General features: G+C 39.1%; 1 protein-coding gene across 5 annotated transcripts in view; it reads left to right on the top strand.

Annotated features, from left to right (window-relative positions):
• Nucleotides 1–13,946, top strand: part of LOC121321752 (serine-rich coiled-coil domain-containing protein 2-like) — a 74,520-nt gene extending 60,574 nt beyond the window's left edge. For 2 of the 5 annotated variants that reach the window (XM_041260882.1, XM_041260881.1), the window contains one exon: nt 6,573–13,946. In XM_041260882.1, coding sequence (XP_041116816.1) covers nt 6,573–7,355 — 783 coding nt within the window. In that variant the 3' untranslated portion in view covers nt 7,356–13,946. Of the gene's footprint in view, nt 1–2,370; nt 2,411–4,007; nt 4,053–6,572 lie in introns of all 5 variants that reach the window. The other 3 variants (XM_041260885.1, XM_041260883.1, XM_041260884.1) reach the window with 3 other exon arrangements.
• The last annotated feature ends 4,216 nt before the right edge of the window (nt 13,947–18,162 follow it).

Genomic DNA, 18,162 nt, shown 5'->3' with positions numbered 1-18,162 from the left:
GCAGTAAGAGTGCTAGTAGCACCATTCCGAGCTGTGAGAGGTGCCCGTTGAGGTTACTGATTCAGTTTAACAAAATTTCAGCAGTAATCAAAAGTGACCTCACATCACGCTTGAAGGGAGCGGGGGTACACAGCCTTATTAATTATTACTTACCAGTACTAACTTGTGCTCATCCCGTTGGCTTGCTCACAAACAACAAACCCATTTATTGCTATTCCGGTCTCAGAAAAGTTATTTTATATATCCATTTATTTCTGTGGACTGATGGTTCCCACCAGAATAAACCAAGGGGGCAGGGAGGAACTGGACTCCCAAAATGATACACATTTCAATGGGAGGCTTTTACATTTTAGCGAAATTGGTCAGAAACGTGTCAAACCTTCATTATAAGCTAAACAGCCACGGCAGGTATGAAGTGCACGGGATACGCACAGGTGCAAGAAAAAATCTTTTTTTGACAGCAATCTAGATTTTGACTTTTTCTCCATCAATATTTTACACTTGTTATCCATCTAGTACCAAACTGATAATTATTTTATTTGCAATTTTTTTATTTTTTTTTTTTACAGAGGATAACCTTAGCTAGACCTGTCATGTATCACATTTACAGCTTGATACATTATTCTGCTCAAATGTCATCCGAGCCTACTTGGTATAGTGCTCATGATGTGTAATACAGAGCATTTTCCAAATGTTGGCCACGAGGGTCTAGGGGGAGGAAGCTAAAAAGTAAAAATAAATAAAAGTTTTTACATTCATTACTGGCAAATGTTTTATACCTCTGCCAATGGTTATGAGATCGAATAAATGTGTAACTTATATCTTAAAAATCTTAGCATACTTGCCTAGCACCCCCCCCCCCCCCCCCCCCCATTACACACACACACACACACACACACACACACACACACAAACTGATTCTGCAAGATCTTGTGAGCTCCAGTGAGTCTAACTTATTACACAGTTTGCTTGATCTTCTCTTCCTGCAAGCTCCAAAATATTCTAATCACAGATATAGATGTGCTGGATGTGGGCTGACATCAAAGAGACAGAGATGGGAAGACCAGTGTTTCATTTCCTATAGTGTGTGTGCACTTCATCAGCCAATCCAGCTTTATACTTCTGCCAACATGGTTCATTTTTTTTTTATGTAATTAATTGAATTTGTCGATACTCTTTTAAAAAACAAGGGGTTGGCCATGGGATATTCTAAGTTACCAGTTCTAATCACGTATTTATGTTCTGCTACCATTTGTTTTAGTTTTCTTTTAGTTCTCCCTATGTAAAAACAACCACATGGGCATTCCAAAACAAAGTATTGTTGCAATTAAAGAAGTTATTGATCTCATATGATCTATTTGTCTTAACATCACTAAATTGTTTGTCTTGCACAACATTTTTACAGTGATTGCAAAACCCACATGAGAATGTCCTTTTTAATTGCCTAGGAAGGCAGGAACTCTGTTTCTTATCCCTGGTAAATAACTATGAACAAGTTTGTCACCGATATTTGGAGCACGTCTAAAACTTATCACAGGGGGATCAGTGAACACTTCTGTTGAAGTAGGAGGCACACTATCTGCAGGTCTTTCTTGTAAATAATATTTTAAAGCTGTCAAACCTTCATTGTGATTAATGTTAGTATAAAGAGATTCAACATCCAAAGTAACTAAATAATAGGGTTCCACATGTCCCATATCCTTAATCTTATTTAAAGCATTGCATATATGAAGGTAAGGAGGGCACAAACAGCTTAATAAAAAAATCAACAAACTGCAAAGCTGATTCAGCAGTGGATCCATTGCCTCATATAATAGGTCTTCCAGGTAGATTTTGGAGATATGTATATACTTTAGGGAGCATATAAAAAGGTGGAAGTCTGGGATGTTCACATCATAAGAAACCATATTCTTTCTCAGTGAACCATTTCGCTTCTTGAGTGTTTAGCAACATTTCTTTTATTCCATTTTTCATATTATCCAAAGGATTTGCAGAACGTGTTTGATAGTATTCTGAATTGTCAAATTGTTGATAGGGTTCTTTTAAAATTTCTGTATCCCATATAACCTCAGCGCCCCATTAGGACAGTTTCATAAATAATTCATCCAAATTAAAAAAAAAAAAAAAAAAAAAAAAAAAAAAAAAACAACCTAGTCATAGACTACATGACTGTCAAAGTGTATTTAAGAGGACCCTCACCATCCTAGTTTCCCCACTGATGACTACGTCTGACTGCTCTCTGTGCTTGTCTCTCTCTCTCTGTCTCTCTCTCTCTGTCTCTCAATGCTCTTTCTATGTCCGCTTCTCTGTGTGATGCCATTGTCCTTGTGTTTCTCTCCTTCTGCTTCTCCCCATTATGCCATTGGCAAGGAGTGGAGGAGCTAGTGCATTACTTCCGTGATAAAGCGTGGTACAGTACCAGTTTCAGATTTCTCTCCCCTCCTCCCCCTCTGCATGGTGATGCATGACCTCCATCGATAGCCCGCATGATGCAAGGTCAACCCACACAGTGTTGCAGTGTCTCAAGCATCCGTTATTGCCTTACTCTATTTTAAGAGCAGGTAGCTTCAAATTACAATTTTATATGCTGTACCTTTTTTATGGTGTTTTTTTTAAGAGTGACTCGTATTGCATAATTTTTTTAAAACTTTTTTTATGCAGTCTGTTAATTTGCGGCTCTTCAGTTGTAGTTGCCTGTTTCTCTTTCTCCATACACTTATGTAGCCAAAGTGTCTGTATAGTAGTAAGAGATAATGCCATCTAGTGAACAGTTACCGGGAATCAAGTTTCCTACTCTGTTGCTGGCAATAGACAGTAGCTGCGAGCTACTGTTGTTAGTGCTATCTCCTACTGGTGTGTGCATCCACTGTGGGTGATCAAGCATATGTCTGCGGTCAATTTCAGAACTGAAGTGCAGCTTCTGAATTTAGAACAAAGCACTTAAACACAGACAAAAAATAAATAATAATAATTACAATATTCAAGTATTTGCAATACGAACCATGATTGCATACATCCTAAAAAAAAAGTCAAGAGGACAGTAAAATAAAAATATAATCTGAAGTTATTAACTCGTTTAATATTTATATTTTAATATGGTGTACTGTGTATGAGTGTTTGTGTTTGTATGTGTGTGTACAGCACTTGTTTTTTATATACCTGTGAGCTTCTAAAGGTCTCAGTAGAAGAGACCAGGCAGATTTAAAATGTGACACCCCCTTTTTAAAATGTGACTTGTTTATTTTATGAAAGAAAATGTTTTAATGCAGTAATATTGGTATCCCCAAACTTATGCCTGTGTGGAGCTGATACAAAAGTATAAGAAAATGAGGGACAGATTTGATAAACATCTTCTCAGGATAAACACAATGGGTAGTTGATACAGTGGTGGGGGTATAGGTTAATCAACTCCATCCTGAGGTAGACACTAGATAATCATGTGCCTCCTTTAAATCATAGCACTGATCAGAAAGTCACTGGCTGAACTAGACATTGTTTCGTATGTTTCTGGTTGATTTTAAGGATACACTCAATGCAAATGCCTCACAGTTATTGTAACATTTGACTGGGTTTGTTATAATGAGTGTCAGTGTTTGTATGTTCTCCAAAATTCCTCCTTCTTTTTCTCTTTCACCTCCAGCCTCCTTTTTCTTTCAACCTCTTTCTCTTTTTTCCCCCTGCTTTTCCCTAATTTTCTCTCTTCCTCACCATTCTCTCTCCTGTCCTTTCTTTTTCCTCCTATTCTCTCCCCCTTTACCCTTTCACTTACTTTCTCTTTATGTTCTATTTGACCCTTAAACACTCTCTCTCCTTCCTTCTGGATAGTGTTCTTTCCTTGTGCCAGCTTGTTTTAATTGCTTTTGTGACTTTGTGCCTGCATTTTCATTATTTATTAATTTGAAGAATTACTGTGTAGGAAGCACTAAGTGGCAAAGTTATTCTGTAAATCACTTTTCATTATTGCTTTGTGATGTTTTCCAATTTGGTGATTGCTGGCAAATCATTAGACGACTTCCCTCATTTCAGTGGCGAAGAGAAGTTCAGAAACCAAGGTTATTCTCTCCTTGAAATGCATGACGTTGTCATCAGAGTAAGCTGTGCCACCTTCATCAGGTTTCGTAATCCTTAGGAAGAGTAATGCATTTTTTATGAAGCCCTACTAAGAAGGTCATCATTCCTTTGTTAAGCCTGCCACCCTGCAGACATTAAGATCTTGAGACAAGGACCCAAGTAGAAGCAACGTTTGCATATTTGACGTAGGGGCTGATTTCATCAACCTAAATCTTCTGCCAGGAGAAGTCTCAGCTGTATCTTTAAGTGTTTTACAGCACTGGGCAATCGTTCTGGATTTCATCAACAAACTGGATTCCCTGATCCTGTAAAATACTTAAAAAAAAAAAAAATATATATATATATATATATATATATATATATATATATATATATATATATATATATCTATCCACTGTGGCTTATGCTAGTGTGTGTGTACGTTAATCAGATCAACCCCTTGGTTTCATCTAATTTTACTTCAGGGTATATGATTGAGTGTTTTAAAAGTCATTATCTCAGACCAAAGAATTGATCAACCATTTGAAGTGTAACGAAAGTTTTAAAATCCATATTCCTGCCCTTGCTATTAGCTGCCCCCATTGCTGCTACTCAATGTCATTGTCTTTGTTCAACTTTTCATTTCTAATAAGTTATCTTTAAAACCTCTCTGAAGGTGCTGCACTGTAGAGCAGCTCTATTCTCTGTGTTGGTGCTGCACTGTAGAGCAGCTCTCTCCTCTGTGTTGGTGTGCATTTATTGGAGTCTCCCTTGTGCTGGGCACGGTGTCCCATTCAACCAATTGTCAATCACTTCCCTGTGCCACTGTTTCAATAAAGAACCAGGAGGGAGCAGCTGGTGAGTGGAGCTCTAACTGGAATAGTACGCATGAGGGGGCGGAAATACATGCGGACCAGCATGGAAAACTAACATGCTCTATATTTCTGTACCAGTAAAAAAAAAAAAAAAATATATATATATATATATATATGTATTAGACATGAAAACAATGATAAGAGGAGCAATCGAATAGCACTGACGATAAACAGTCGCCAACAGTTCTGAGTTCGCATGGTAGTCAGTTGTGTGAATGGGAATTGGACAGTAGCTACTGTATGTAAAGGCAGTGCTACAGAGTTGCTAATTGTTCAACATATGGATTCAACAGAAGTGAAAAACATGCATGTATCCCTATTGTGTTGTACAATGAAAACCATGGTGACCTTATGGAGAAAACAAAAAAGGTTACTGGAATACTTTAATTATTTACCTACAATGCACAATGGATAAATAATTGAGTAGAAGTAAACTCTTCCATAATTGCAGCAGAGCTGTGTAACACAGAACCGAGCCTGTCTGCTTCAGTCCTTTGGTGCTTTTGTGCTTTTAAAAGGAAGGACTCTCGTTTTGGATTCCAGTTTATTGTATGATTGGTTGTCAAGCCAGTAGCGGTAGTTAATGAAATAGCAAGTAATTTTTATCTTGTGAGTGTTAAATGTTAATCAAGGTTTAGTGTCCCAGTGGGATTAACCTTTCGGCAAGTGGAGGTTTAACTGGCCTGTAGTCATGAAACAGTTTCTTTCTCTGGGTGTTGTTATCATTTGGGTTTTTTTTTATTTCCGTTTCATCGTCCCTTATTGTCCAGGGCAGTGACATCCTGACGCAGGCTTCAGTTTTAAAACACTTCTATTGGTGCAACTTTTTCTTGTGCTGGTTGGTTCTTTGCCTGTGCGTTTTTTGCTTTTATGCTGACTTTAATACAACATACTAGATTAAATGTTGTTCCCTGTGGTGCTCTTTGAAAAGCAACATATCTTAAAAAAACTGAAAATAAGCAAATAACCTACAGATCTTCAGCACAACAGAAGGGGGTAGTGATATTAATAATGGTAATAGGTAAAAAAAAGAATTTAAAAGTCTGTGTTGTCAATACTTGAAAGCCCTCATTGAAAAGCAGTTTCCTAAAACTAAGTTTCACCACCCATTTGTTTAATTGAAATGTCTAATACATTTTCATAGTGGTTGCTCATGACCTTCATAGAGCAGCCCTACCACCATGTTGGTCTGCAGGTAGTAGTCCCCCCCCGACCTTCCGATGGACTTTATCAATTAGATAAATAGGGGGGACCTGAAATACCTGCAGACCAACATACAGGAGAGATGGTGCTATACTGTTTTACCTTCAGAGAAATGGGCCTCTTGTCCCTCCATGCTGTGGTAGGACCTCTTCTCTTGAAATAATCATGCTTGCTGAAAGGGGCTGTAAAAAAACATCTCCAGGTCTGCTTCTCATTATTGTAAAATAGTGCACTCCCTAGAAAATTGCACATGTTTACAGGCAAAAAATCCACTTCATGCATTGTTGTAAGTACTGATTTTTTCATAACCTTTCTACACCATAATTTAAACTGGAGTGTTTAATTATTTAAACAGATCACTGTCTTCGTAACAATACCAATATAAATAATAATAAATTGTGTGTCCCCCCCCCCCCAGGGGGGGGCTAGATCTACTTCCCACAGCCTCAAATACTACATCCTTCCAGCCCCAGACGCACAGACAACCCCAGCAAGGGAAGACTAGCAAGATCAACCCCCACCGAGGACCCCAGTAACTGTCCAGGGAGCGCCTTGCACAATGCCAGTGACAGCAGCCTGCAGCAGCCGCAGCAAAACGCTCTCCACGGCCCAGTCTCGGGTCCTTCCTCCGCAGCTAATTCCGCTCCTGCACTGGGGAACCCTGCTGCTGAGCAGCCCCAAGACCCGGACAAGCTTAGCTTGCTGCTAAGTGCGCCTCTCAAAATCGACGAGGCTGATCGCAGACCGGCCGAGCCCCACGCCAGGCACAACTCTTTCAGGAGGTCTCTCCAGATCCAGCCCCTCCCCGATATATCCCCACTTGCTTCCAATGGTCATGTCAAGATGCCTCCGAGACTCTCTCAGAAGTTGTCTAAGAGGCACCCACCCTGTGTCCTGCAGCCTCCCAGGTTTCACAGCAGGGTCCTCAAAACCTCAGAGGTATTGGAGGTTCCTGCGGCAACCAAGGGCAAATCACCAGAGTCCAGCCCGAATCGCAAAAAGACGTCAGAGAGCAGGCCGAACTCCAAGCTGCAGACTCCTAACGCCGCCCTGCTCTTCAAGACTAAGCAGCTGCCCCAGTCGCTGGAGACCCAGCCTGACGGTTACTCCGAGTCCAAAGAGTCAGTGTCCACGCAGGCCCCTACCACTCTGGGCCTCCCCAGGTCCCTGCTTCAAAGAGATAGCTCTGCTCAGCTCTCCCGGCTCCCCAAACCAAAGGTCCACTGAACCTGCAGTGGAGTGAAAGAGAAAACAAATAGGGAACAAACCAGGCTATTTGTTTGAAATCTACTTATTTGCACTCTTGGTGTGAACCTACAGGTCAGTTGGCACATTGTTACCACATTAAATGGGGACAACACCAGTACCTGATTTATCAAAACAATAATAAACACAGTAAGTAACTAATTATGTCAGCTGCTTGCCTCAGTGGCTACAGTGTTCCACCCGAGTGCTTTGAAATGAGAATGTCATGTACCCAGTGCCTCGCTGTGCCAGTGTTCATTTCACCCCATGCCGCATGCTTTGTACCCATTAACATGAAACGGGTAACACGGTGCAATGCATTTCTAAAGGCTCTGGCATTAAATTCACGTTTCTGGTGTATATGCAAGTCCAGCTCATCTGCTTTCCCCTGCTGTGTAGACGTTAAGGTTGTGACAGTGGAGGATCTGCTTATGAATGTTTGTTTGCTTGTTTGTTTGTTTGTTTGTTGGTGTTCTTGCAGGATCATACTGGTCCTTGGCGCATTATGAATTCTCGAAATAGACGGGTTGTTTCTTAGCCCTTAATCGTCCTATTCTGGTCTGTTTAACACAGATTTAAAAAAGTGGTAATTGTCAGACCTGATACTTGCGCTGTCTGATACTGCAGGGGGAGCACAAAATAGGTTTATATATAAATATGTGTTTATTAAACCTGTTTATCAGGAGAGACCCTATGAAATTAAGGAGTTTTCTGAATACACATTTTATCAATCATACAGTACATCACAAGTATATGCACCTAATATTATGCACAGGAATCTAGATATCGATATAATCTAGATATAGATATAAAAGCCTGAACTGCATTTAAAAACAAATAGTATCAATGTAAAACTTTCAAGCTGCAGATTCAAGTATTAAATATAGCTGTTTGTGTTTATTGTAGGTGTGTGCTAATACAGACAATATATTAGAACAGATACAGTGGTTGAGTGAGAGAAACATGCCGCATGAAGAGATATTACGCTGTTCAGTGTTTAAAGGTATGGATTAATAAAGAACAGTGTCAGGGTAATGCATACACTGCATTCTATTTCATTGCTTACTGTTAAATATAGTGTTCTATTACTAGGGGCAGGGGTACCAATATATTGTTAACTCAAGGAATATTAAGAGTTTTCAGCTGTGTATTGGATCTTGGGCATACTGTTATTGATCTGCTCTCCTGCTTCTTTATTTATTTATTGATTGAGTGATTGATTTTTTTAAAACACTGCACTGGGTTTCTATATTTCTTGAAAGCTCGAGACACTTCAGTGCCTCCCCTGCTTTCTAATCTCTGTCACTGGGCTCAGTGGGGTTCCTTCTTAAAGGGGGATCAAATAAAAAAAAACAATGGAGTGCCGTGGCTTTAGTAGCTCAGTACGTTCCCTTTCCTGTGGTGCTGTGCCATCAAACTGCCAAGAGGACTGCCCTGGAAAACACAGCTGTGATTGCAAAAATGGCAAAACCTTCAGTGTGACCTTTCATTTAATAAACACATCTACACATCTCACCCAGTTTGAAGGTTTGATTGAATGGCACCATTAAACAGGAACAGGAATGTAATACCGGGTGCTGTATATTTGATTGAATCCATCAAGGTTCTTCTGTATGCTCGAGAAGTACAGTCACATGTGAGCAAACTGTCCTGCAGATGGAAACAATGCAATCCTAAATTCAGATTGTGAAAACTGACAGTTAGGGTACCCACCGAAAACAAAATGGCAATGGACCACTAGCCTTAGCCAAAGCCATATCTTAGTCTTTAAGTTAGCAAAACTCAACTAAAATAATTCTGAGTGTGTTTGTGTGTCTACATTTAAGAAAATCTGTTAGTATAATTAATTACACCAGCATCAATAACCAAGTTAAAATATTTCACAAAGAACTGACCAACCAACTGGTACTGTATCTAGTGTCTAGCTGCTATACTGTTGTATTTTCAGCACAATTATTTTCGGAAGAATCTGATTTCTATGCTGCCATCACCAATCATTTATGTGGTCCTAATCACCACTAAGTCATGCATCCGAAATGGGGTCCTGCCTGATCGTGATCACAATCCAGCATTTCCCCAGTCTAATCCTTTCTGTGTGCAGTTCAGTTGTATTTATTATCACAAATCTCTGGCTAGACTGTGAGAATCAGCAGCAGAGCAGTTTCCCCTGTTTTGGTGAGTAAATTGAGAGCCACTTTTTTATGCCTTCTGCCCCTCTGTGTACACAACATACAGGTTCACTGGGGATAATGTCAAGACATTATTTTACTTTGTCCTTTTAAAATTAATCAAAAATCCACTTCCGAGTCTTGTTATCTGCGTGATTTACCAGACCCCATGTCAAACCTCTTTAAAATCTACTAAACAGAATCAAACACATTGTAACAGTTTTATAGCCTTCATAAATTCCTTCTGCTTTGCAGCGCCCGATCTGATAGATGTGTACTTTATTTAAAAGCCTTCTTTGAGTGTTTGACAGCCTAATATATACCGGAACTCGTAAAGTTGCCTGCTGTTAATGTCCTGTGCCTGTAATTTATTTAAACAAACATAAAATAGTGGCTGCTTGATGTCTGCCTCATGTGCATTCAAGTGCTGGCCATTACTATTCTCTATTTAGAAAAGCATTGGACAAGGTGTCTCCGTTCTCGCTAACTGCTTAAATATGAACAACTGCTGTGAATTCGTAAAAGATTCAGGTCCAGTCCATTAACAAGACCTTGTTGACATTCGCTACAAAAATGATCTTGTGGCAGCAGTCTGAGCAATCAGGCACATGCTAAATGCTCTTTGAACTGATCAGACTTCATACAGGAGCTGTGGAAGCTGTGAAATGTTGCCCCTTCAAAGCTAAGGTTGACCATGAAGGGTTAACAGTTTACCTGTTAGTTTAGCACTGATTCTTCTCTGGACTATATTTTCCTGTATAGTCAACATGTACTGTATGACATAGAAGTGCCACAGTGGAAAATGAGTGCATTTTGGGGAAAAGAATTACCCAACTACAAGATCAGAAGACAACATCATAGAAATGTTTAAAGAGCAAATTTAGCGTAGGCCTGCTTGTTCTGTTTTTCTCCACCAGGTGACACTATATGTTAAAATACAATGAATAATTCAAGAGTTGAATACTGTATTAGTAGTTTTCACAAAAAGGTGCAATATAAAACCTGACCAGACACATGCACACAGTTACTTGAATGAGTCCGAACAGTTGTTTGGATACAGATGTAATCTTAGCGAGCTAAATGAATATTTATTTAGCCAGTGTCGGCACATTCATTAAGCATGTTAATATACTTGACGGTACTGGTAAACAACATGTTGTACTGTGACCCACAGCCTAGATGCTCGTATGTTTCCTCCTTGTTACAAGCAGTGTTGCTTTTATTAAAGCACACTTGTTGAGAACATTGGCTATGTGTTATTTCAAGATAGCTTTGCTATGCTAAGTTATTTATAAATATTATTATTATTATTATTATTATTATTATTATTATTATTATCATCATCATCACCACAATATTTATTTTATTGAAATTTAAGTCAGCTAAAGGTTTTGTAGCCTACATTAGGTCTCACTAAGAGGTTTTTAAAAAATATTATTTGTAAAATTGCCTTTATTATTATTTAAAAATTATACAAAATGTCAACCTGGAAAAGTAAAAATCTCTTTATACATATGGTTTAAAATAAACTGATGGAGCGCTACTAATGCAAAGCTAACTGACTTGCTTATAATTTATAGAAGGGATGGGGACTGAGAGAGATTGACCAGATGAATTCTTTACTACACTCACCCACCTTTGCACATGCAGACTAACCACTGAGTGTGGAAAGTAAAATCCTGTATTTTTTCTTGACCCTTTAGTCATAGGATTCTAACAGAAGTGTTGTTATTTCTCATGCAGATGGCGGTAACGTTATGCAAAAAAATCTTTTGGTCGCGTATAACTTTCGTTCACAGTAAGGAGGAGAGGGTGGTTTGCCATAGCATTACACAGTACACTCCATGGATTCAGCTGTACAAGGTTGCACGATTTACACACGTTTCTCACGGATGCTTGTGCATGTGCAGGCTGAGTTAGAACGATAATTTGAAAGTGGAACCACAAGTACATTTCATAATGTTTTTGCATCAGAATTTGTGATTTGAGTGTTGTTTGGATAAATGCATGCAGGAAGGTAATGATAAAGTACCAGTTAGAAGGACGCCAGCCGTCTTATCTATACAGGTGTATTATGTGCATGTGAAATTACTGCAGCTTTGAATGGGTACCCATATCAAGGGCACTTCATGGTCTGTTATGGGTCTGTACTTGCCTACACATATTTTACACACTGTATGCTCCCTTACTTGCACTGAAGCCATGTGATGAAAAATGCTTGAATTCTCCCTTCCTGGTTACTAATTGATTCATGACTAGTTTTAATGGTCGATAGCAGTGAAGCTGCAGGCAGTGACCTCGTCAGGTTTATTTCTTTAGGAAGTTGCTACAGGAGCTTAAAGGGCCATGGGGAGCAGAGAGGCATATGTGTTGATGGAAGACATGTACACTAATGGGCAAAGTGTTTGTCAAACTCGTCCGTCTCTGGCTTCCCACTTTTAAATGCAAAACCGTGCAATACATTGTCTATAGCGAGCATCTCTAGGCAAATTAGCAGTGACTTAAGCATGTGAGAGGTTGAAACGGTTACATGATGGTTCAGTACCATTGCCATGGGGTCAAGTCAGTCTAACAAATGCTGCACAGCAGATGCCACTGTGGAAAGTCAGACCCCGAGCCCATGTTGGGACCCCTGAGTAACCACTAAAGCTTTTCCCCCAGGTTGTTTGTTTTTAATACAGTACATGCGAGATGCACCACATCCCCTGTGATGTGGACTGTGTTTGTTAGTGATGGGGCTCAGCAATACAGCCTTCAAGGCTTAAAAACCGGCCCAGAATCCTGCTTTGTTTTTGCAGTAATCTCACTGCTTACCCCTTACTGCCTTGAGCATTGTGGTTATTGCTCTAGTTTTGCTTTAATATAAAACAGCAGCTGTTTGTAATATATCGATGTCAGTGTTACGTACCTTTATACAACCCTGGCCCTAACAAATTTCCCATGGGGGGGGGTAAATCTTCTCATTTCTGCTGCAGAGCATCCACTTCTGTACATCAGCTGTGTAGGGAGGTTGCAACTGATGTACAGATCAGATCTTAAATCTGTGTACAACACTACATTGCCTGTGCAGATTACCTTTAGGGCAGAAGAAGAATGATGCGCCAGGCAGCTGATTACACAACACCAGAGCAGCTTTTAGCATGTCTCCAGGTGGTAACACTTTCGTTTAGGTGTTCGTTTCTAAGAGGTTGTATTCCATCTATAAACATTGTATAAATGGTCCGTGATAAGAGATAGTAACACTTTACCATAGTGCACTGTTGCTGTCATTTGTGCTATAACATCTTTATAAGAATGTTATAATATAAATGATAACATTCATGCATGAAACCACTTCTAACAGAAACCTAAAACTGAGCGTTATCCTCTAGTCTGGAGTTTGTTCTTATCCAGGTTTACTGCGGGGCATGATGGAATGTGGAGGTTATAGGTCACCATGCACACGCCCAGGCTTTCTACTGCTGATTTGGTTTGACGCCCTGTCAGCTACATACAAGCTGAATTAACCCACTACAAAGTAGATGTACGCAATAGAAAGATAGAGCCCATAATATCGAAGTGTGCAATAGTTTAACTTCTGTCTCCCCATAGACTGCTGTATATCCTGTATGTTTCAGTGTTCAGTGACTACCTCTAATCAAGTTGAGAGTGTATTCCTCACACACTCTTTGAAATAACACTCAACTTGATTAGGAGGTAAGCCCCTGAACACTAACAAACACATTACAATATTTAAATGTAAATTAAACAGACAACAAGCTGATATTTACATATTGAATCTGTTTATATAGAGCCTGTTGGAGTTGTCATTGACATTCTGAGGACAAGATCTACATTTTAGGTGATATTGACACATTCCAATTGGGATGTAAATTATAATCTCTCTTATACACCCACTTCATGGATTGATCTGGAAATGTAAGACTTATTTATTCAACTGGTTATTTGGGCCACCACTCTCCAGACCTGATAATGTAACAAACACAAAATGTATAAAATGTTTTTTGTAAAAAATGTGATGCATTGTTTTTTTTTTTTGTTTTTGTTTGTGCGTTTTATTGTTTTCATTGAAACTGACCATCTGTACAGCTGTATTCTTATGTATCGTCCTGTTGTATAATCTGTGCAATACTATCACCAAAAAAAAGAGAATATGGTACTGTTATTTACAATGGATGTTACAAATGTATAAAATGTATGCTAGAGATGTGGTAAGAGGTTAGGAAGAGCATATGTAAAGAAAGTCAATCAGAAATGCACTTTAATTAATGTTGAATTGTTGGGGCTGGGGACCAGACCCCAGTTCTGTCTGTTGTGCTGTTTGTAATAATTTTTTCTTCCCCTGTGTCCTGTACTCTTTTACAAGGGTGTGATTTAAAATGTAATAAAGACTGCACATGCTTTATCATGTTTGGTTGTTGCTGTTTTGTATTATTAAACTTGCTAAGATGGCCATTTTATCTTGGTGGCTTAAAATGGGTGTTCATGTAAGGATGCCAAAGGGGAATCAACCACACAAGCAACAAATCTGGTAAGTGCTAAGAAAAATAGTTACCCTTTACATGCGCACAAAACAGCTGCTTATTAGCCACTTGTTTATGGCAATTACGGGTTGGTAAAATGTAAATATTTAAAAATATAAACAGTGAGAAGTACTATACCTAAACCCTCAGACTGGAACATATTACACACAGAACTCCGAGCCGGAGTCACATTCTTGTTTGTTCTTTTGAATCAGCCTGGTGATTGCAATTTATGTGCTTTACCTGGATTATGAAACTGCATGCTCTCTGTATGCTTGCATGTAACTTCCTCTTCTCTCCTTTAAGGGCAGAGGTGGAGTTTTATTTTCTTAGAAATAGTGGAATAGTGGAAATCCTAACACTGCTGTCCCCTGTGCAATTTACACTGTTCAAGTAAAACAGCAATTACTTAATTACACTCCATAAAATCCTTCAGGTACAACTGAAAATATGCGCGCCCCTGTAAAATAACAGTTACGTGAGACTCCAAGTAGGGCACCAGGGTGACATATCGTTCAACAAATGTTTGTTTGTTTGAGGCTGTGGCCATGGCAATCAATAATCGATTACTTAATCTAATGGAAGCACAGTAACAGGCAGACCTGTTCTGTTTTTGGAGTTACTGGATTACGTGCCATTGGATTAAGCTCTCACAAGGTACAGTAGGGGTTCTAATAGGTTAACATTGTTTCAGGAAGTACCTGCAGGGCAGCCTTTCACCTTAATGAAATGGGCTGCTGATGGCCCCTTTCAGGGTGAGTGCAGTTTTTCTCGTTGTTGTTATGAAGAGTTACTGTTTTATTACATTAGATCTACTTCATCGGAGTCTGAGTGGAAAAAACAAAACCCTGGAAACACAATAAGTGACAAGGTTGTTATGGTAACCGGAGTTAGAACATGCCTTTCAAAGTATGTTTATAACACTTTGTTACGCATTAGGGTTCATTACATTGCTAATACCAATTCTCCACCCAGAAAGACCATAATGAAGGCAAAGAGCATCAGGGGCATCTGCACCTATTAATTATTTTACCAAAAGCACACAAAAAAGCAAGCATCACTCATGGGTAAAGAATGCGTAGCACTGAGCTCCCTAGCACAGCACAGCACAGTACAGTAAAGCTCTATTCTAGCACACAGGAATTACTAAAGGAGTACTGCCTCCAGATCACAATGTGATGTACGAATGCATACCTACTCTATGTATGGGCCAGCATGGTGTGTTTGAGGCGGTACGCGATTACCTTCATCTACTCCAGTCTAGTGAAAAGCCCAGCATGGTGTGTGTGCAGGCACTGTGCTGTTAGGGTTCACCTGAGTCTGTTCTAGCTTTTCTTTAGTGGTTCATGAGATCCTGTTGGGATATAACGAGGCAATGGGGCTGCATGTGTTGCAGTGCATGGTCCATTGTGCAATGTACAAAGTCCTGCAACATGACTATATGTATAACCATGTATAATGGATCCCTAAACCAAAGATCTACCGGTAAAAGTATAGAAGAACATAAGAAAGTTTACAAACGAGAAGAGGCCATTAGGCCCACGTTGCTCGTTTGGTCGTTAGTAGCTTATTGTTCCCAAAATCTCATCAAGCAGCTTCTTGAAGGAGCCCAGGGTGTCACCTTAAATAACATTACTGGGGAGTTGGTTCCAGAATCCAACAATTCTCTGTGTAAAAAAAACAAGTGCCTCCTATTTTCTGTTCTGAATGCCCCTTTATCTAATTTCCATTTGTGACACCTGCTCCTTTTTTCTTTTTTCAGGTCGAAAAAGTCCCCTGTGTTGACATTGTCAATACCTTTTAGAATTTTGAAAGCTTGAATCAGATCGCTGCGTAGTCTTCTTTGTTCAAAAAAGCTAAAAAGCAGAGGAGTATGGTATTAAGACAAGTGCAGTTGTTATAGATTCCTATAACAAGGCTCAGTGTTGAGAAGAGAGTGAGGGAAGGAGAGAAAGAAAGGGTCAGTAGTGAAAGCTGCCTGTTTGAAGTGAATATCTTTCTTAAGCCTTGCTTGGCAGGCCGTGGTTGGCTGCTCCATTTCCATAAATCTCCTCGGCTGTATCAATTTCAAAAGAAAAAAAAAACAGCCAAGAGCTGAGTGACTGTCTCATTTTCTAAACCATTCTTTATTACTGTGGGTTGTAAAAGATTGGATGTCAGTCTTCCTCCATCCTAGGAAGGGGCTAGCTGCAGAGTAAGATGTTTCTTTTCAAGTTTTTGAATTCGCCCCCCCCCCCCCCCCCCCCCAATAAAAATTAAAAAATGACCTGCACTTAAATATTGTAAATATATTATACGGGACAGTGAGCTTTATAACAGATTGAAAGTCCCACAAGAAGGTAACACTGTTCATTCTTAACCCTTATAGAGAAAAGATCAATTCAATACCTTTTGAAAAGTCTGAAAAAAAAGTATGGTATGATCCTTTACTTTTACTGACTTCTAAAAAACAGCTAGCTGCAACTATAGATTCATCTTAACCCAAATTATCTATATAACAGATATATGCTATTCAAAGCGTGGCTGTTACTTGGGAATTTTGCACCAGATCAATCAACATCCAAAGGCTAACCACTCAAAGCGTTATATTCGGTCCAGTTGACAGATCACATGGTTCAGCTCCATTTCGTAACACGGTTAAAGTAAAAATAAACCAAAAAATGTATAAAGCTATTTACTCTTTAAACATTTAAATGGTTAAAAAAAACAAAAACATTTTAAACGAGAGAAAAAGCAGGGCAAATAATCACTTTTTAGATTGGAATTGAGCTGAAGTTTTAAATGACCTTCAGGGCTAGCATTTCTTGAATGTCAGAAGGGAGTTTTAAGGCTGGTGTTTAGGAAACGAGACAGTATATCATAATCGTGAACGTTTTATTACACGTTGGGTTGACAGGGATGACAGAGGAAGGGTACAGTATAACCTTAATGTTTTAAACCTGTGCAAAAGCTCAGTGTGGAGAATAACCCCAGATTTATGAGGCTCCTAAACAGTTTCCAACATGGCAGTAAATCAAACCCTATAAAGCAGGGGAGATATAAAGGACAACACTGCAAAATGAAGGATTCATATCCCTGCCCTCAAGTAGAAGTTAAATAATAGTGCCTATGAAACACCTTAATTAACTGAGGACCTCTTTCAAACCACAATTTCCGGGGGAAAGGCATTTACTATTATTATTATTTATCCTAGCAAAGAATTATTTCTTTGAGGGTATGACGTGCCTCTCTGCCTCATGTCTTCTCCATAGTCAAGTTTGCTTTTGGAACTGCAAAATAAAAAGGTTAACTGAATTGGTTTTCAGGTCCTATTTTTGTATTTTTGAAAGAAAACCCTCTGAAAATGAAGATACTGATAAAGGCCAAAATGTCTGTCTACTTAACTCCTCAATACTTTTCAAGTTAGGGATGGATAACAGTGGAAAAAGCTGTTGAAATATTGCCCCTGTTGCAGTATTGTAAAAAGCACAGCTGACGCGAACCAGTGATTTATTTATTTATTTTTAAATTGCAAAAAGAGAACTGTTCCCGCTGTTATTTCTAAAGGACTAGAACCGGGTGAATTACATTAATTTCAGGGCAGCTGCAGGACGTCCAGTCGGCTTATATTGTAATACAGATAATTTGTCACTTAAATTCAAATGAAGTCCCATCGAAGAGGATGTGAAAGTGAAGAGAGACCAAGAGAGTGCAAACAGATAGACAAAGTAGACAAATCACTGGCTGTGGGGCTTTGTGTGACTTGCTCAAATTAACATCCTATTGATTTTCAGTTTCCTGTTTATAAACAAAAAACAGCTTTCCACTCAGCCTCCTAAACCACAGGCAGCCTGACTCAAACACAATGCAGATACAAATCAAACACATATAGAACGAGAATGAATGCATTAATAAAACTGAAAAAACCCAAGACTTTAATAAGGTTTATGAATGCTGCCAGCCCCCTCTGAGGAATACACAATGAGCATGACATAAGCCTAGCAACACAGACAGGAACTGGTTATAAGTTCAAAGGGGGAAAAAAACAATGCAATTATTGAACTGTGGTTGTCTGTATAATAAATGACAAGATAGTGACAGCTATACAGGGGTCATTCA

The sequence above is a fragment of the Polyodon spathula genome, chromosome 10, assembly GCF_017654505.1.
Source record: "Polyodon spathula isolate WHYD16114869_AA chromosome 10, ASM1765450v1, whole genome shotgun sequence".
Classification (NCBI taxonomy): Eukaryota; Metazoa; Chordata; class Actinopteri; order Acipenseriformes; family Polyodontidae; genus Polyodon; species Polyodon spathula.
This window is presented reverse-complemented; position numbering and strand designations above follow the sequence as displayed.